Consider the following 21,414-nt stretch of genomic DNA (forward strand, 5'->3'; position numbering starts at 1 on the left):
CTCTGGAAACACATTGCTTGCAAGGGGAAGGATGCCCTACTAGCATTAGATAAGGATGAGGCATACCCCCATGAAGAACATCCACATCAGAACGTATGGTCTCATACCAGATAAATACAGGCAAATGTTTAGGGACAGCGGGAAGCTGAACCAGCAGTGTTGGGTACATTGTGTGGAGTCCTTTTGCAAGGCACTGGATGCCCCAACACATTATTGACCACAGGGATCTTGCTAAGGAGGTGGACTGCTGGATAAGCACCAGGGTCCACAAGAAAGTTTCTGGGGGAGGTCATCACAAGGGTAGGCAGGGTCCACACAAGAGGAAGGAAGAGGGAGACAAACATAAAAACAGGACCCTCAAACTAGTTGTATGCTTCAGGGCTCCCAGTGCCTGCCAGAACAGAAGAATAAATGGTTCCTGATAGTAAATCTTCAGGGAAGGTGCCCTTTAAATGCTATGGTTGTCAACAGGTTTGACACTCAAAGGGGAATACCAAGTGTCCCGAGTGGCACTGGTGGACACTGGTGGACACTGGTTGACAGCCACTGGGGTTGGTAAGTGTAGAGTTTGGGGAAGTGTAGAGTTTGGGGATGAGATTGCCCCAGATAGTGTGGAGGATAGCACAGAGGTTACCCTAGTTTCCCTGAGTGACAGAGAGATGGTGCAGAGAACTCACATACCTAGCAACAATAAGAAATAAAGGCAGTGGGTCACCATCAATGGGTAGAGGGTGAAGCTCAGTCCTCAGCGAGGGTAATCCCTAATGTATTCCACCAGGTTATTACAGCCGACTATCATGAGAGTCACTATCCGGTGGCTCTGGTTCTCTTTGAATGAGAGGGGTCTCAGGTTCCTTGAGGGTAGCTGTGAGGCCATCCATGCCTGTGGATTATGTGCTTGGCAATGACCTTGAGCACACCTGAAAGGAGATGGACCTGGTCGCCTTGAAGATATTAGGGTTACCTGAGTGGGTGCCTGACCACACAGTCCAAGTTCCCCTGAGAGGACAGTCAGGAATAATTCAAGCATGGGCAAATGGCCCAAGTGCCTGCCAAAAAGAAGATGGGCAAAGGGTGCAGAAAACTAGTCCATGAGACTCCCACAGCCCAGAAGAGGCTGATCCTTGGGGCCACACCTGAGCCTACAGGGGAGAACATTTCTACCCTAGAAAACCTTCCTGAGCTGACCAACTGGCAGCATGAAGGGGGTTCCACCAGTGAGAATTTCTGCAAGGTGCAGATGGAGGTCCCTACTTTTGAGGGCCTATGGCAGCAGACCAAGGCTCAGGCAGCTGATGACACATTTGGTGATCACCTGATTTACTGGGAAAATGGTCTTCTGTATGGTGAGCTTAAGGTTCCATGTTGGGGGACCCCCAGTACTACAGAGCCATACTACTGGTGCTGGCTAAGGATGTTCCCCTGGTAGGCCATTTAGTGTGGGCAACACTTAACCTACTTTTCTTGCCACCAGATGCATTCAGCAGGTCATGCTATACCTACTAGGCATGTGGCAAGTCAGGAGATATGTGCAAAGCTCCCATGAAGTCTTTCCCTGTCGTTTGGCACACCCTTTGACTGGGTGGGCATCAACATTGTTGGGCCTCTGTACCCCAAGTCAACCCTTGGGAAGATGTTCATCCTGGTCTTGGTGGACTGTGCCACTCTGTACCCATAGACCATACCTCTAAGGATTGTGACTTTGCCTGCAGTGGCCAGGGCACAGATTGGGATGGTTACCCATGTGGGGTTCCCTAAGGAAGTGATATCTGACCATGGTACCAACTTCATGTCAGCTTACATGAAGTCCGTGTGGGAGGTGTGTGGGGTAATATACAAGTTCCCCACTCCTTACCACCACAAACTAACAGACTTGTTGAGAGGTTTATCTTGACCCTCAAAGGCATGTTCATGGGCTTTTCAGATTACCTCAGGACATGGGATATCTTCTTGCCATGCCTTTTGTTTGCCAACAGGGAGGTCCAAGAGAAGGGAGTTGGTTTCAGCCACTTTGAACTTCCGTATGGGCACCCTGTGAGAGGACCTCTCAATCTGGTGAAGAAGGGATGTGTGCAAGCTCGCAGGAAATCCCCTCAAGATGTAATCAGCAACATGCTGGCAATCCTTACCCAAATGAAGCATTTCTTAAAGAAGTTCAAGAGAATCTAGAAGGCAGTTAGGAGGTTATGAAACAGTGGTATACCCAGAAGGCTACTCTGGTCGAGTTTTAACCTGGCCAAAATGTGTGAGGGATTTAGCATGTGGAGCCCCGGCCCTACAGGACCAATTGCCTGGACCTTTAGAAGTGAAAGAACACAAGAGTGAAGACACCCACCTGGTGGACCTTAAGACTTAAGACCCCAGGAATCTTTTACGAGTTTTTCATGTCAATCACAGATGATGGAGTGGAGGAGAGTGAACCTCGCCCTGACTTCCTATTTTCCAAGGAGCAGGATGGTCAGTGGAGCATGTCTTCATTTACCCTGCCCTGATCTTAGATTGACAGAGAGACTGCCACCAGTTGTTGGAACAGTTTGCCTCCCTCTTCTCCTTTACCCTAGGACTTACTACATGGTCTTCCTGTGAAGAGTAATATCTACAGGCGTCTGATAAGGTGAGAGCCAGCATTAAGGAGGAAATCTCCAAAATCTGGTGTTAGAAGTTATTGAACCCTCAACCAGCCCTTTGACTAGCCCAGTGGTACTGGTCCGTAAAGCTCTGCTCCTTCACGTACCACTCTGGAATGTAGGTTCTGCATGTATTACTGATGACTCAGTGCAGTCACCAGGTATGACACACTCCTCTTTCCCAGAGCTGTTCAGCTCCTAGATCTGTTAGAAACGGCCATGTTCCTCAGCATGTTGACTTTATCTCTGGGTACTGGCAGATGGCTCTAACTGAAGAGGCCAACAAGAAGTCTGCATTCTCTACCCCAGAAGGGCACTTCCAGTTCTGGGTGATGCCCTATGGATTGAAGAATGCCCCTGCCACCTTTTACGATGGTCAACCAGGGCCTGGTTGGATTGGAGAACTTCAATGCCACCTACCTAGATTACAATGTGGCCTCAGTGCTAGCTGAGAGGACCACCTGTGTCACCTCAGGGAAGTTCTTCAGGCTCTGCAGGTGGCTCTGCTGACTATCAACGCCAGTAAGTGCCAGATAGTTCAGTGGTCTACATGGGGCATCAAGTGGGAGTACGCTAAGGGCGGCCCCTCTGGGCCAATATTGAGTCAATTCTGACTTGGGAACACCCCTGAAGACTCTGACAGAGGTGAGAGACTTCTTATGCCTCACTAGTAATTAAGACACTCTTGTGGACTGTCCTGCTAATTCTTTGTAAACACACTTAATATCATTACTGATAGAATCAGTATTAATGTGTATTGCCTGAATCTTTGACAGAGAAGATTCTTGAGCTTCCTATTCATTTTGACTGAGCAGGTGGAGGAGATGCCATCTGCTTTCTTTCGGTCAACTATTTTTTTAATTTAGCCATTATGCTAAGTACTGTAAGGCAAATTAAGAGAACAGAGACAAGTGAATGTTGTGATAAAGTTTTGAAGATCATGGAAAATATAGTCAGTGGAATCAGTGGACTAACACTTTAAAATCCAAATGTCTCAAAATGCTGTACTACACGTGAAGTAGTTGGTTTCCAGCAATAATAGGTTAATAGTATAAGAGAAAGCCTGTGCCAATGCAAAAGCTACCAGTGGGAGGTATTACAAGGAAGAAGGCACGGAAGGCTTACTATGATGAGTTCTATCAGTGAGGAAGCACTGTGGGTGTGCAATCTGATACCCAAAAATGTCACCTCTACAATCTCACCAGAAAATGGGTCCCTGAGGAAAGGCACCTCCCAACACATACAAATATAATGAAAACAGTTAGTTAGGTAAAAAGCTCCACTCAATAATTGAGTTCTAGATCAGTGGATATATTTAAAGATGTATTACAAAGTGTCAAAAGAAATGTGGTTCAGAGTCAAATCCATGATGGCCTCAGCAAGTTGGGTATTACATATATTTTCCAAGTAGTCAGTAAAATCAAAAAAGAAACGGGCAGCATCCCAATCAGCATCTAGGTCTTCAGAAAAGTTTTATGGCTCACCACAAAAACCAGGGGTATTATACATTATTTTCACATATGAAATCACTAAGACTGCAGATTTATTGTGGTATGATCAATTGTGTTACATTCTCCACATATGAGAGCACAGTTTCATTAAGTGGCACATCCCACTATGTGAATATTGAATCAGCTCCCTCTAAGCTAATTCCATCTGGAGGTGGCAGAACAAACCGAATACATGAACAACAGAAAGCCTTATGAATGGATAGGGTAGGGGTGGCTTGAGTGCCGTGCTGGGTGGTCGCTCTCCGGTGAGCTCTGCAGAGCAGCAACTAAACCAACACTTTTAGTGCCCACTATGCTGCAGCTTCTGCCCTTATTCGTTTCTTGGCATCCACATAGTGATCACTCTGGATTGGCTGGAGGCCCGAGAAGTTAATTTCCTGGGCTGATAAAATGCTGCAGTGAAGACAGGTGGCACCACAGATGGTGCCACCCTAGTGACTATGCTATCTTTGATGCTGATATCCATGAGGAGGATCTGGGAGCTGGCGCGCCATCAGATCCCCTCAACAAATTAATTGAACTCTGGCTCCTCTTGCAATTGAGCAGTAACGCACCTTGTGTCTCAGTCATAATTAACCCATGGCCCGATCCCAGCTGCTGACTCTTTGCATGGGCCATGAATCTGCAATCTGATATTCTTTTCACTCCTTTTTCACACAAACGTTTCATATCCAGTCATGCATACACTGGGCTGACTGTGCTATTGTTGATCTGCTCTTCCAGCGATGTCTGGTCTCTTTATCAGTGCTTGTGCTGACTTTTTTTGTCATGATCTACGTACACCATGCCTGGTTTTCTTCAGCTACCACTGCCAATGCACTCTCACATTCATCTTGTTTGCCCCGATTGTTTGTTGTTGACGGCAAATACCAAAGCAACTACTGTTTCTTTTTTTATTACAGCACCCTGATGATGTATACAAGGCCTTACTGAGACTCTTGTTCCGCCTGTTGCTTTTTCACAGTTTGACGAGTGCAGATTTGTACTGATCTGTGTATCACACATGCTCCCTTCCTTGGTCATGCTCAACAGGTAGCCACTTGCTGGTATAATTCTAAGAAAGTTTCTGGGGTTGCAGTTTTGGTCCACAAAGTGATTTATGCAGTGTTTTCCCCTCAACCTTCAATATTCATCCAAGAACCGCACCTTTGGCCTCTCATTTGTCGCTCTGTTTTAAGACCTGGGGAGCCTCAAACACACTCAAATAACATAACATGTCTGAACCCAAAGACTCCAAGGATAAAGGCTAAAGGGAAACTGAAACATTCCAAGCAGGAACCCCCTTCTGGAATCCCTTAGCAAAATAAATCTAAAGACTCCACAACAAAGGAATCCATCTTGAAAAAACTTTGGCAGGTATCAAGAGGTACCTGAAGGATTAAAACATTAGACTCACACATGATGAATATAGACTAAGCAATATATTGGATCGTACTTTGGCCCATGGGAAACAGTTACAAAGATCAGACCAGACTATTTCCTCCCTCAAATGGGACATTAACAGTATGTAAGATCACAGCAGACGCAGTAGCCTAAAAAAAATGTGGGCTTCCATAGGGCGCAGAGGAGAAAGCCTCTCCCATGGTAGAGTTTTTAGAGTCTGGTAACCCGGCCACCCTACAAATATTCTTTCTACGAGAGTTTGAAATTGAGTGTGCCCACTGGTTCCCTTGCTTCCAATGTAAAAACTCTAGGACTCCACACCCAGTGATATTCAAGTGTCTATGCAACCAGCACTCTGAAATCATTCTGGCTCATGTGAGGAAATCTAAGGTGGTCACTTGGCAAGAGAATAGGACCTCTATCTCTCAAGACTTTCCGAGGGACATTATGAGTAGAAGGAAGCCCTTTTTGGCCCTACAAAGGATATTCACTGAAAGAGCCATTCTGCAATCATTTGTCGGTCCTTCAAGATTCAAAATCATCTTTAGAGACAGAACACAGATCTTTGAAGAACCTGCCAATCTTGGAACCTTCCTGGACAATACGTCTGAGATTCACGTTGATGAGGATGGTGCCACTGGTTTCTTGAGTTTTCCCTCCACCTGATACTTTCAAGGTTATTTCTGGTGCAGAATCTCTACATACATTTGGTCTTGTCCATACATATGTTGGTACTGTGACTTTAATATATTTGATGAATGGTGGAGCTCCAATCACGACCTAGGATGCTTATGACAGCCTACTTTTCATATGAATTACATTGGGTATCCTTTCTATTGATGTGCTGCCATTTTGTGTTACCTGGCTCATATCCTGGTCACTTTGCACTGCATAATCTGGTGTTATTTCAACTGTTCTTTATTCACATCATATACCTATGTTGTTTTATGACTGTTCCAGGACATAATTAGTTGTTGACACCCTCATTCTCAGCCATAATAGAGCTGGGGCTTGGGTTGTAGATTTCAGATCACTTCGATTTGTGTTGCCCTAGTTCTGTTGTTTTTACAACATGTCTGTTTTATCATAGGCTACACCATCTTATATGTTCATTAGATGAGTCCCACATTCCCTTTGGACCGATTGACCCATTCATTGGTACTCATTTTATTTCTTGTGTTTTATATGCCTCTTATGTATTCAGTGATCTCATATGCATCTGGTGACCTCAGAGCGGTTAGTCCCTAATGCAGGTCATTGCAGCTGAAAACCATGAGAACAATAGTTCTTGTTCCCTTTGAGAAGAAGGGGTGGTTTCAGGTTTCTTAGGGGTAGCTGTGAGTCTATCCATGCCTGTAGATTCTCTGCTTGGCAGCGATATAGAGCACACTTTCTAGAAAGAGGAATAGCTCAGGTCCCACCTTGATATGTTAGGGTTTCCTGAGTGGGTGTGGCTGACCATACAGTCTTTGGCTGTATGAGAGGGAAGATAGGAGGACATGGAGCCTGGAAGAATGGCCCTGTACCTTGCCAAAAAGAAGAAGAGCAAGTGGCATGGGAAACCCACTCATGAAACTCCCACAGTCAAGAAGGAGGCAGAGCTTGAAGATGTCACCCCAGAACCTACACAGGAGAACATTGTCATCCTGGGAAACCTACCTGAACTTACCAGTTGGCAGAAGGAAGGGGAACCCACTAGGGAGGAGTGCCTCATTCATATGTGCCCAGGGCCTGTAAATAAAAAACTACTGGTGGGCCCGCAGCAGTGTTTGTGCAACTCAGTTAAGCAGCCCTTTAAATATGTCTACGGCCTGTGATTGGAGCCTGTTTGTGTAGTTTTAAATTGCCATTTCAACCTAGCTAAATAAAGTTTTTACCAGACCCAATCCTCCCTTTTTAAAAACATGTACGTTAACCCTGGGTTAGGCCTTACACAGCCAATGGTGCAGGGTGTTGGGTAAATAAAAGTTTGGACATGTACCATTACGTTTTACATGTCCTGATAGTTAAACAAAATCTCTTAAATTTGTTTTCCATATTTGGTGTCTTGTAATGAAAAATCCTCTCTTATGGTAAAGTCAGATTTTAAATTACACTTTTGAAAATGCCACTTTTAGAAAGTTGGCATTTTACTGCCTTAGCCATTTAATGCCTTTGGCCTGTCTCTGAGTGGGTGATACGAGTAGAGTGCCCCCTTGCTGTTGGGTAGTGCATGAAGACTGATTTTTTTCTGCTTCTTTGTAGAGCGGGAGGAATGTTCCACTCTTTTTCCCTACACAGCATAAAGAGCCCTTTTGCTTTGTTTTGTGTTTTTGTTTACCAGCTTGGTTGCAAGGAAGTGCCCATGCCATCCTGTGTGTGGCTCCCCCCCTGGTGTGGGAGCCATGAGCCGGTGTGGACAAGCGCACTTCCTTCCATGCCCCTGGTGCACAAGCAGGCACCTACTGAAGCAGCAGCCTACATCGGGCAAGGACAACATGGAAGAGTCACGGGGAACACCTCCTGCCCTAAGGTACTCTGGGGGCGAGTGAACCAGGCCGCCTGTTGTGCTCCAGTCCATCTCAGGTGGCACTGTTATTGTAAGAAAGGTCAGATGATGTGGGTGTCAGCCACAGCCCCACCTGTTAGCAGGCAGCGGTCCCCCCTCCTTCTTGGAAGCCTTACCTTAGGAGGCTCGCTGAGGTCTTCCTGCCCTCTAAATCACCCTGGGAGAATCCAGGACTATTTCATTGTAGTGGGATGGGATGGAACCTTGACAGAGGCCCTATTCCCTCTGGAAGTGAAACACCACACCCTGTGTAATAGGAGCACAGGAGCTCCTTTTGCTGGGCAGGGTGTGCTCCAATTGCCATATATTTAATAAAAGGAGTGCTGAGGCGCTGCAACCTTTAGGTGGAAGGTATTGTTCGTGGTTCTTACAAAAGTTACACTCCTCCATGGTACTGTCATCCTCACTGTATTACTGCACTATTTCTTCATGATCTGATATCACATTATATGTTGTGTTTGCCATTTTGGGGTGGCACACATATTTCAGGAATTGCACAACAGACATTGGGGTGAGTATGAAATGTTTCCATTACCTATGCCAGATGGAAATATTTCCATGATATGTGCATTTATTTTGGGGATGAAAACGATCTGCCATTTGGGAATGTTTCTCTATGTGTATTCCTAATGATGTCTTGGCACTCAGGATAATGTGTTTATTATGATGTGAATTTTTGGTGATAATGACAACCTGACTACTGCTTTTGTTGCAGAATAGTAGTAACCTATGTGTTTACCTGACTACTGCTTGCTCTCGTAGGGTATTAGTAACCTGTGTTATGTTCTGAAAAAATGCTTGTTTAGCAGATTATTACCGATACATGTTGTGTTTGGTCTAATAATGCCATTTCAAACCCCAAAAAGAGAAAGAATGCTAAATGTGTCCTAAATGCAGTTAGAATTTAATGAGATGCTTTTAGGAACTCTTGATGCAGCAAACTTAGACACGTAGAAATATGATGAACTAATGTTCAAGTGCAAAGATATTACCAGATGGGCAGGGCAAGTTTATGAGAGACTAGCTGATTTGGCCCAGAGATATGAAATTGATTTGTATAAATCAAAAGCTTTACAAAAAGGTACTGTTTAAGTTTCAGTGATCGGGAATTTTCAAACATGAGACTTCCAGGAATTAAATTACAGATCAGGGGATTAACTGGCTGCATTTGAAAATGGAGTGAACTAGATAGGTGGGAAGGACAATAGGTAAAGAAGAAGGATCAAAAGAAAGTAAGAATAGATTTGCCTCTGGGTGGAGCAGATGAGAGTGAGGAAGGTGATTTAGTTTTTCAAAACAAAGGTGTCCCCTAAAGATAATGAGGCTATTGTGGCAAAGGACATGGGGCATTTTGTGTTCAGATTATCCCATGGATTTGTACAGGGAATAAAGCCTGAAATAATTAACATGATTCAGCAGCATTTGATTTGTGGGCAGAATAAATCAATTGACAAAATCCTGCAATACACTAAGTATTGCAGCAATGAACTGGAGTTGGAACAATAAAAACTGAAGAAGCAGATTAAAGTAGAGTCCAAAGCTGCACAAAGATTGAGCTTCAGAGATTGAGGCATTTCAAACATGAGACCTCCGGGAGTGAAATTACAGATCATGGAATTAATTGGCTGCATTTGAAAATGAAGTGAACTAGATGGATGGGAAGGAAGATGGGTAAAGAAGAAGGATAAAAAAAAAGTAAGAATAGATTTGCCTCTAGCTGGAGCAGATGAGAGTAAGGAAGGTGATTTTGTTTTTGAAAACAAAGGTGTCCCTTAAAGAAAATGATTGACTCAAAAGTAGCAGAACAATTCAAATATCTAAGGAGTTAATACATTCCTATTGTGAAGGATTGTTACAGGATTTCAAACATTTCAGTTGTACAGAGACCATTGAGGCAAAGGACATGGGGCATTTTGTGTTTGATATGTAGAGAGATTGAGGCCAGAAGTAAGTAATATTATACAGCAGCATTGAATTTGTTGGTAGAATAAGCAGGTTGATGAAATTCTGCCTTTTGCTAAATATTGCAGCAACAAATTAGAGTTGAAACAAAATAAATTGAAAGAGAAGCTGATGATAGTACAGATGCAAGTGACACAAAAAAAATCAGAATGAGCTGTTTGTAGGGAATGTTGCTAGTATGCAGGAAGTCTCTCACCAGGGAGTTACGATGATGAAAGAAGACAATGATTTTCAACATTAGGGTAGAGGAGGAGGTGTTCTAATTGACCAGAGCTAATGTTGTTTTAATCCAGATAATATTGGAAATGAGAATCAGATGCACAATGATGGATTTGCTCAGACTCAGGGAAACAATCAGGTTCAATTACAGCAGGTGCAGAGGCCGAGATCCAAAGTTCTATTGTGTCCCAGAGGCAACAAATGCAGGTTCCACAAGCCCTGATGCCCCAACAAAAGACAAATATTCCCAGACAAAATTTGAATCAAGTCCCAAATGCAAATACCAATCCTTTAGTGAACCAGTACCCCATGATTCCAATGGATGAGGAGTAAAACACAGATCAATTCTAATGACCATACATGAGAGGGGAAGAGGAATGCATACTTGATGCATCCTTAGCGATAAACCAGAGTGGTCCACAGGTGGATGGTAACATGAGTTGTCACCCTGTGTCATTTCTGGTTGACAAAGGTGCTACTTGCTCTACTCTGAGAACATCAGAGGTCTTAACCTACCCCTCTCAGGAAAACAATTACAGATTCTAGGTGTTGCAAACCAACAATTGACAAGCCTCTTTACAGAAGCTGTGCCTGTCAAAGTAAGGTATTTTGAAGATGATCACACATTTTTGTTGTGTGGCTCGAGTCCAGTGTGTCTGCTTGGAAACGACATCTTGTGAAAACTTCATTTTTCTATCTATTGCACTCCAATAGATAGAAATATATATCTCTCTATAAAGATATAAAGATATAGACACATGATGAAGATGTGGCATTTAAACTTGTAAATCAAACCCCATGTGTCACATTTTACCCCATGTTAAAAAGTGAAGATTTACCTGTTGATCTGAAAGATGGTTCTATCTGAAGTTTTGGGCTTTTCGGGAAAAGATATAGGTCTTATCTAAGGTGTTGAACCTGTACAGATAACAGTGAAACCAAATGCTGAGCATCTGAGAACCCTGTGAAACAATTTGACTCCTGAAACAATTTCAGGAATTAATCCAGTCAATGGTTCCATGATAGAACAGGGAACACTGACAGAAATAATGATAAGGTCATGTAACTCACACATTATGGGACTGAGGAAACCCAATGGAAAATAATGCATTATCCAGGATTTGAGAGAAATAAACAAGATTCATTCTGTTTCCTTGTTGTCCCTTGGTACCAAATCCAGCAGTGATTCTATTTCAGATTCCACTTGAAGCAAAGTGGTTCACTGTGATTGACCTGTGCTAAGCATTTTTCTCCATACCGCTGCATGAGGAGAGACAGTTCCTCTTTATATTTCGGTTTGGAAGTCATGTTGTGGCATGGTGTTGAGTCCCACAAGGGTACATAGAGACTCTGTCAATTTTCAATCAGATTCTGAAGAACAATCTGGAGTCTCTAGAGATGCCCTATCATTCAGTTTTGATTCAATATATTGACTACCTATTAATGGCATCAAATACATGAGAAGCTTGCAAACAATACAATTGCTCTGTTCAACCACTTAGCTGAGAATGGACATAAAGTATCCCTGATGAAATTGCAATACTGTAAGAAAGAAGTCTTATACCTTGGACATCACATTGAGAAAGGTGCAAGGAAGGTGTCAGGAGAGAATCTCAATTCTGAATGCAAATCCCCCAACAACTCAGAATCAAGTCAGGATGTTCTAGTGAATGGTTGGCTATTGTCGTCAGTGGATTTCAAACTATTCCCTTTATGCCTAGCCCTTACAGTTGCTGACACACAAGGATGAATCTGATCCAGTACCATTGGATGACAGCTTTATGCATGCCTTCTCAGAGCTGAGAGAAAATCTCTGCCGTGACCTGGCTCTGGAAATGCCTGATGACTATTACAAATGGGATACACTCTCTCAGTGCTGACTCAGTTACAAGGAAACACCAACAGGGCTTTTGCATATTTTTCTGCCACATGTGACCGAGTTGCTTCAACGTTGCCTTAAGGCAGTTGCTGCTATAGGTGTCAGCACTGAACAGTGCAAAAGCATTGTTATGGGTCATCAATTGAATGCTTTTGCTCCCCACTCTGTAGAGATTTTGCTAATACGAACAAAGACACATCATCTCACAAGCAGTAGATTGATGAGTTATGAGTAGCCAATCTTGGCTGCATCTAATATGAATTTAAGGTGCTGTACCAGATTAAATCCTGCAAATGAGACTGATGAGGATGGTGAAATTGAGCATGACTGTCTGGATGTCACTGAACTGTGCACCAAACTGAAGCCTAATATACAAGATATGCAATTTCCTGAATCAGATAATATAATGTTTGTTGATGGCTCCTGCTTGAGAGACCATGAAGGAAACCTGAGAGCTGCCTACAAAGTCTATATTGTCTCAGGTGTGGTGGAAGCCTCCTGGCTTCAAGGAGTCTTTTTGTGCACAAGTGGCTGAATTGATTGCCCTTACAAGGGCATCCTGTGTTTCAGACCAGCTGAATGTGACTATTTGGACCAATAGCCAGTATACATTTGGTGTTGTTCATGATTACAGTCAGTTGTGGTCCCAGAGAGGGTTTATGGCCTCCTCTGGATCACCTATCCACATTAGCAAAAGGATTTTCAACTTGCATTACCGCAAAGGATCAGACTATGTTACTGTGGGCAATAATTTGGCTGACAAGGTCACCAGATACTGTGCTATACGAGGGATCAGATGAGCCACATTACAATCTCTTACTAATTGCTGCAGATACATAGGAAGAAGTCAAGAGGTTCAAAGAAGAGGTGTCAGAAGCAGAGCAACAGGGATGGAACAGAGCAGGATGTGTCAAAAGAGATGTGGATGAAGTTTGAGTTTAAAGTGATGGAAGAGTTGTGATGCCTACTTGTTTGTTACCACCAATGGTGAGGCATTACCACTGTCCAGCTGATGTGGGATGTGATGCCTTGGTGAGTTTTTTTCGATGGATGTGCTGTAATTCTAGATTTAGTCTGATGTCAGAAGCCATATACCACAGGTGGTTTACATGTCGACAAATGAATGTGGCCAAATGAACTGCAGTCACACTGAGTTACATAAGGAGATCAGGGAGATCATTCAACAAGGTTCAATTGGACTTTATCGAACATCCTATGTACAATGGATTGTGATATGCCTTGGTTAATGTATGCATTTTCTTTTGTTCTGTTGAGGCTCACCCAACCAGGAGAAATGACAGTCTCACAGTAGCAAACTTTTGGTTAAGAGAACTCATTCCACTTTTCAAATACCCAACTTATCTTGGGTTAGATAGAGGGACTCACTTCAACAGTGAAGTCCTGAAATGTTTGTGCGCAACATTGCATGTTTTTGACACTTGTCTACATTAAACTGAGTGTTCATTTTAAACAAAACCCTATAACTTTATTTCCAACTTGAGTTTTCAACGTGTGGCCAAATTGGTTACACTGTAAATTAATGTTGATTGATTGTTACCTAATTTCCATTGTACACCCTTAGCACAGACTCCAAGGTTCATCGACCTTGATTTACAGCATGAAGAAAATGCTCCATCACTAGCAAGAGAAACTCTTTTACCCTCATCAATTATCTGCTCAACCATCACAGAACTTTAAAGTTTTTCAGATCCATATGTGAGTTCATTGAGTTCAGGCTTTTGATTGCACTATAAGCGCAGGAATGGAAACCAAAACCAGATCTGTATTAGATATTTATACTTGCACCTTGGAAACGTGAGATTCTGCTATCATGCAGTCATTAGAAATGCCCTCTACATGAAAACAAACATGCAGCAATCTAGCACAGTAGTAGGTAAGAGTGTATAAAAAAAATCCCCACATTTGGGTTCATTGAACCGTACAGCATATGGACTAAGACTGCAGCAAGATATGAGCAAAGATATGTCACACAGCGACTCATGAGGAAGCCAGCAATGCCTTAGTATAACCCAGGGAGACAGCTTGCAATGATGAAAAAAGATATGCAGCAAAGTCTTACTGTTGTATTTCTGCTTGTTAGAAATGGGGTTCCTGGTTGGCTAGTGTAGGCACCCCAGACAGGCAGGGACACCACTCCAGTCAGGGCACACTCTTAACTGCACCTCCTTTTTAGTTCATAAAATGTTGTATTGGCACACCCATTCCGCAGCACCAGCTGTTGTGTGGAGCTGCTACCAATCATAGAAGACTAACCCAAATATACAATATGAGAAGGTGCACCCCAGTATTCAGAAGTGCAATAACTCCATTAGGTCATAATATTTTCATTTCCTCTATTTCTTCAATACAAAAACAGCCAACTCGTTTCACTCATTCTGCTTGAATTTCATCAGGGCTCATTGTGAAAACATTTAATCCTTATGTCACCCAAATTGTTGTTCCTCTTCAAAGGTGAGCTGATACAAAATCATCTCCTTAAATTGGTCACCAGAATCCGTGGTCCGTGGCCTCTCTTCAGGCCCTCTTTTTTACATCTGATTAAAAAAAGAAGATTGAAAAAAAAAAATACAGAATCAGCCGTAAAAGTGAGGGCTATCAAATATCAGGAAATATATTTCTGCAGTTATATCAAGTAATATCTCTCCTGTGGAAGAATTTGAGTTGACATGATCTGGGGTAGTTGCAACCGACATCTAAGTATCTAAGGAATAAAGAGTAGTCTCCTATTAGGGGTACTACCCTCAGCGTTTGGAGTAGCATTTTGCTGAGGCAGGAAAAATGTAGGTTCCTGAGGGAACGTAGCATTGGGAGGAAATTCCTATTCTATTAGTAGTCGGGTTCAGATTTGTCATGCATGTGGGATTTGTCTGTCTTGAGCCTAATGGAGGTCTCCTTATTGTTAAATCATGTGAAGTATTGTTATTGCTTGAGGCATTTCTCTCTATATGTGCAGTCAGAACAGCCAATGAGTGTGTATTATTCCCTGTCATAGATGGACATGTAATGGAACAACAGGACCTATTGTCACAGTAACAGTCACCATGTCTGGATTAACTAAGGCATTTAAGTTCAGAGGAACTGCTATTCCTATATTCTGTCCTGTATAATTGGACATTGTTTCTACTGATGTGGTAGGTATGTTGAAAGACACATTTCTTGATGTCTCAACTTCCTCTTCTGTCAGGACAGTGTCATACGTGGTGCATGATGCAACAGTAGATGACTTATGAAATCACCTTCCAAATCACTTTCAGAATTCTCACTTTTATTCACAGTATCCTTTGTTGCCTCCTTCCATTTTGTTTGCTTTGGTTTAGTTTGCCCTCTTCTTCACTAGATAAATTGGGATATTATCTGGTTCCTTCAATTATGTCTGCTCTCCAGGCATTCTGTTCATTATCCCATCTAGCATCTGCACAAGTTGAAATGACAGGTTAGAAGAAATGAAAAACAGTTCCTCATGTTATAATGATTCAGGACTAGTCAAGAAATAATAAGTCAAAGGCACATTTAATTCATGTTGCACTGTGCAAATTTATATTCTACATCATACAAGTTACTCTTCTGATCTAAACTTAACGTTAAAGTTAATATAAAAACGAAATAAATATCTTAACACGTGTAAGTGAAGATAATGTGTCAAACGACATTTTCCCACGTTAATCAACATCATTAGTGTACATGTTACCCAATACCTTGTCGTTTTAAATGCAATTACAATTCAATGCAGTGAGGATGGTTTTAGATTGATATACTCAATGATTACATTTCCTTAACAGAGTTAAACACACAGTATTATAATTCCTCTAACTCTATAGTGAATGTACTTGTATATTGGCTTAGATTGCACCACCTTACATAAATCTAACTCTAATTTGTGTGTAACATAATAACTCATGGCCACATATAGGTCAAATTTGATACATCAGGGGTGGTAACAAATGTACGCTGTTCCAGTAGGGATACATCAGAACCTTTAACCAATAAACCTTCACGTTTGGCAATGTGCTTCTTAATTATTTGGTGAAAATAATGAAAATGAGCCATCACAGAATTTAGGATGAAAAAGCAGCAAACTTGTACCTCAGCGCTGTCTGAAACCACTTTCCAATAAATTACTCTATTTCATTAGGTGGAAAACTAGCCCGAAGAAGCAGCAATTTTTTCCCTGTACAGTCTAATTTACTTTTCCAATAAATGTATTTCCTAGCACCAAACGTGCACAGACACATTTCCTTTTCTATAAAATCATACATTGTGCAGTGCGTTTTTTCAGTGTATTTGTTTTTTGCTTGGGGGTGGGTGTTGTATAACACGCAGCCATATTATCTGTTTGAATCGTTCTATTCATGTTTTTTGTGTGCATTAGTGCTTTTCTCTGCATCCACTCACCATTCCTCAAAATTACACACAAAATAGCATATTGCAGATGAAGCAATTTCGCTTAAGCAATAGCAAGACCTATTGGCTGTGCTAATGCTTTTTCCATATGTAATTTGGCTGGCTTGAACGACTTTCTCCATTGTGTGAAAGCAAAGCCAAAAGGAGGTCGACAAAGATGATGCGTCAACTGTTAATAATGCGATTGAGAACTTGTTTGGGTGCATGAATGAAAGGTGGACAACTGATGATGCTGTACCCTTGTATAAACCAAAATGTTGCATTGGCTAGGATTTAGTCAACACTGTAAATGTGGCTTAAATTAACGCGGCTAGAATTACATTTTAAACGACCTCAATGCCTCTAGGGTGAGCGTGTTTCAATCGAATATTATCTAATAGTATATATATAATATTATATATCAAGGATACCTGCAATGCTTTCTGGTTTTTATCACAAATTCGTGAGTTTTTCTCAAATATGGATTGATCTGATGATTTTTTTAAACATTAACATACAAAGAGAAAATAGCCATCATAGTTTTTCCTGCTTACTTTTTTCAATCTCCAAAATTTCTCTTTCTGTTTCCTCTTTTCATAGGCTTTGGGTTGGCATTTATTGCATATCCGGAGGCTTTGACTAGACTTCCAATTTCCCCTCTTTGGTCGATTCTGTTTTTCCTCATGCTTCTGACCTTGGGTTTTGATTCACAATTTTCTAATGTTGGTAAGTACAGCATTCAGGCATTAATATGTGACATTTAGCAGCCGTTTTTCTTGTTATTGTTCCTGCGAAACCAGGTTTGTTGTTGTTGAAATATGTGTCATCTGTTTTTTCCGAAGTCAAATGGATGAACATTGTGCCACCCAAGCATGGCCTGATCACTTGGTATAGAGTCTTTTGATGCCAGTTTTTATTAAGCAATATTATCCCAGAGGGAGGGCTCTTCCAGGAAGGTATTGACCGGGTGGAGACAGAGGGCCTTAAGCAACAACAGTGTTGGTGTAGTTACCTAGGGAGGCCCTTCCAATTGGATAATATTGCCATTGTAAACCAGACTGTTAATCTAGACCAGGCACTCACGATAAATTCACTGTCAGCAACAGTTACATTCTGACATTCTTTGATCTTGTGCTGGTCTTAGACACTGTAAAGCAGACCACTGCCTTTTGGCTGGGTTTGATTTATAGGAATACTACATACACCACATACAAACAGACATACACAGATCCATACTTACGTACTTATATTAAAAATTGGGGTTACATTCACAAAACTGTTTTTTTTTTTCATAGTACTGTTTAGATGGAAGGCTACTTGATTAATTCTGGTATTTTTTCTGTGATAACGCTCTGGCATTTTTCCATTTTCTAAATGTATTTTGGTCAGCGGCAGTTTATGAGGTTCTTAAAAGGAGTTTTTTGAAAGAATGGCGACCGTTGGACCTGGCCCTGTCTGCAGGGTCACTACAAATGTTTTATCTTTTTCCCCTTCCTTTGCTGAACTCATTTTTGCTATGTTGACTTTTTTGAATCTTTGCACTTTACCACTGCTAACCAGCCCTAAAGTGTGTGTAATCTTTCCCTACAAAATGGTAAAATTGTTCTATACCTAGTTGGCACATTTGATTTACTTCTAAGTCCCCATTATATAGTACTACAGTTATCCAGATCCAGAAATAAAAGCTGCTAGAGGGCCTGCAGTACTCATTGTGTGACTTACTAATGTAGCCCTGAAAAAAGGTCTAAGGCCTGCCGTTGTGCCCTGTAGTGCAGTTTTAAACTGCCTTTTTGACCTGGCAAAACAGCCTTTTGCCAGGCCTAAACCTTACTTGTTAATACTTATGTATCCTCTAAGGTAGGCCCTGAAAAACCCAACAGTCAAGGTCCCTGGTATTTAAAACGTAGGACGTGTGGGTTTGAGTTTTACATGTCCTGGGAATGAAAAACACCAACATTTGTTTTCCACTACTGCAAGGCCTATATCTTATTTTCTTATAAAATAGTACATTTAGCTCATGCCACAGTGATTCTGCAGTTTCTGTAATTTTACATGCATGTGGAGTTTTTCTTATTTAGTGTTTTCTCTTTATTACTGTTTGTGTGCTGCATAAATACTTCACACTTTCCCTACATGTTAAGGTAACAGCTTTTGTGCCAAGCTACCAGAGGGTTAAACACAGGTTAATATAGTGACTTTTGTAGTCTGGCCTGACAAGGATTGTAGTTGTTGAATAAGTGGGCCTTCCACCCTCCTCAGACAATAACCCAGTTTCTCACAGTAACTGATAAAAGTAATAAAATACGTTATTTATTGGTGTCTCCATGATAGTTTTACAAATTGCATTGAGTTGATTTCACACTGATCATCTGATGAGCAATTTTCGAGAGTGAACAGCTTTTCTCACATGCAGCTGTCCCATGGAAATACTGGTTAGTAATCCAGAAACCAAAATGAGTATGTATTTCCAATAAATTCACAATTGCCTTCACCATGCATGTAAAAAACATGTTTGGCATCCCTCGTTAAACCTGTGCTTCCAATGTGAGCAGGGGCCTGTCAGTTGACTTCCTAAAGCTCTATGGCAGCTTCATCAGAGTTCCAACAAACAATTAGAGCACTGTCAATCTATTTTTATGATAAATGTGAGTTAGTGCTCTAAAAAGCTAAATTGCAGAGACATTTCTACAAACTTTCAAATATATTTTTTATTTAAGTGAGAAAAATTTTCAGGCATGCTGAGTGCTTCACCCTGGAGTTCTAATGAACAACCAAAGTGCTAAAATATACATTTTCAAAAGTGAGACTCTCCTAAAGACCATGTTACTGAAAAAGGAGCTGCTGAAATTTTTAAGAATAATCACACAGTTTCAGTGATTATTAAAGCAGTCTTTATTTAGCTAAGACTAAAACCAACTAACCAGGTGCGGCTCCTCCATTTGGGCGGAGGAGCGTTGCTCCCCTGCCAGCAGCGGCAGCTGCAAATCCTTTCAAAGAAAAGGATAATAAACATAGTTTATTATCCTTTTCTTTGAAAGGGGTGGCGCCACTGGTGACATGCACTGATCAGGAGTCCACAGCACTCCCCCTCAGAGTGCATGTGTGTTTGACCGGCCGTCTCAGGCAAGGCCAAACACACATGCGCATAGGGCTCTCTCGAGCCCAGCAACTGTTTTGAACGCTGTTCGTCAGGATTGGCGCAGGTCAGGCTGGGAGCCTGTGCCTGCCTGGAGTGACAAGGGAGAGCGGAGCGGCACGAAGGAAGGTAAGTGGTTTAAAAAATAAATGTAATTTAATTTTTACCCGAGCCCCTCCCACCCCTGTGCCGCGACTGCAACTAACTCCTGGCAGGGAGAGTCCGTTATCACAGCCTAAAGGTTCATGGAATGCTTAGTGCCCCAGCATTATCCAAGTTGTTGCCAGGTGACAAAATCATTAGGTACAAAGTGAACATGATATGTAACATAACACATAACACACCCCCCTTTTTCCAATAAACCATATTAGAACAAAACACTAAACAATTTGACTAAAATATTTGATTCTCAAAATATTATCATACAGTAATGAGACTGTTATTTTTTGGATGAGGCACAAAGGTTTTATGATGACTGATTCCCTGCTCTTTTAAGAACTCCTCTGCCAAAAATTGTGGACCATTGTCAATTACATTACACTCAGGATAATCCTCTCTCCTAAAAATGTCTTCAACGCACCCGCTAGCGCTCCGCTGCCTCGATCCAGAAAAGTGCCTTGCGGCCCGTTGGGGGGCAGCCTGGAGGCTCCCCCCGCATAGTGAGGCTCCCACGGGTGTTTTGCGCCGCTCGGCTGCGGCCGGGTCCGGGCTGTGCCGCTCCTACGGGGAGCGCTGGACTCGGCCCCGGAGTCGGGGCGGGGGTGCGGAGCGGCGAGTGAGGCGGCCTGGGCCGCAGGTCGGGCATTTCCCTGGCAGCCCTTCTTAGCGTGGCGCTGAGGGATTGAGGGCCTGGGGGCTCCCCCTGGGCCCCATAACAGCTAGATTGCGCCGCTGGACCCCGCGCCTGGAGAATTGAGCGTCCTGAAGGAGAGGGGCGCTCCCTCACGTGCTGTCGGACCGGGAGCGGCAGACGGGGCCTCCTCACCTTGGTGCCTTAGAGTGGGGCCTTTTGAAGTGCGGGACCCCAGCAGAAGGTAGGGGCCCAGAAGCTCAGCCTCCGGGCTGTTTTACTCCAACATTTGAGCTTTTGAGAAGTGTGGTCCTGCAATCTTGTGGAAAGGCGCCAGGAGCAGATTGCTGTAAGCGGTGGCTGCTCGGGGTCGGACCTGGGTGCGGTCCCGGACAGGGCAGCATATATTGACTGGCCCCAGACGGAAATCCTGGAGGCCCTGCGGGATTGAACCGCCGAGGCGTGACCAGGCCGGCGTGCCATGGCGACATCAAAATCCAAACGTGAGCGCTCAGTGAGAGACATGTTGGAAGGGGCGCACCAGACATCTGGGACTGCGGCGGAGGACCCACCTGAGAAGAGGGCCCTGGAGAGCCAGGTGGAGACGGATCCAGAGGAGAGTTCTCCCGTTATGAGTGGCTTTCTGACCTCCCTGTTTGAGTCGCTTCTGGGAGATATCCAAGAGCTGCGTAGGGACATCTCACAGGAGGTGAAGGAGCTACGAGGAGAGGTTACCTCTTTGGGTGAACATGTATCGCAGCTAGAGGACAGTGAGATCCCTCGCGGTGAAGAGGTGGTGGGCCTGCAACAGGAGGTAGTCCGCCTCTGAGAGCAGCAGGACCTTCTTCAGATGGCGGTTGAAGACTTGGAAAACCACTCGAGGCGACAAAATATTCGTATTAGAGGGGCCCGGTTGGTGCTGAAAAAGAGGACATTGGGGGCTACGTGGTGGACCTTT

General features: G+C 42.9%; 1 protein-coding gene across 1 annotated transcript in view; it reads left to right on the forward strand.

Annotated features, from left to right (window-relative positions):
- Positions 1 to 21,414, forward strand: part of LOC138259657 (sodium- and chloride-dependent neutral and basic amino acid transporter B(0+)-like) — a 558,437-nt gene that overhangs the window by 378,370 nt on the left and 158,653 nt on the right. Inside the window, 1 exon segment of the mRNA XM_069207527.1 lies at positions 17,131 to 17,256. Within this exon segment, the coding sequence (XP_069063628.1) occupies positions 17,131 to 17,256 (126 nt within the window).

Source organism: Pleurodeles waltl, chromosome 2_1 (genome assembly GCF_031143425.1).
Source record: "Pleurodeles waltl isolate 20211129_DDA chromosome 2_1, aPleWal1.hap1.20221129, whole genome shotgun sequence".
Taxonomy (NCBI): Eukaryota; Metazoa; Chordata; class Amphibia; order Caudata; family Salamandridae; genus Pleurodeles; species Pleurodeles waltl.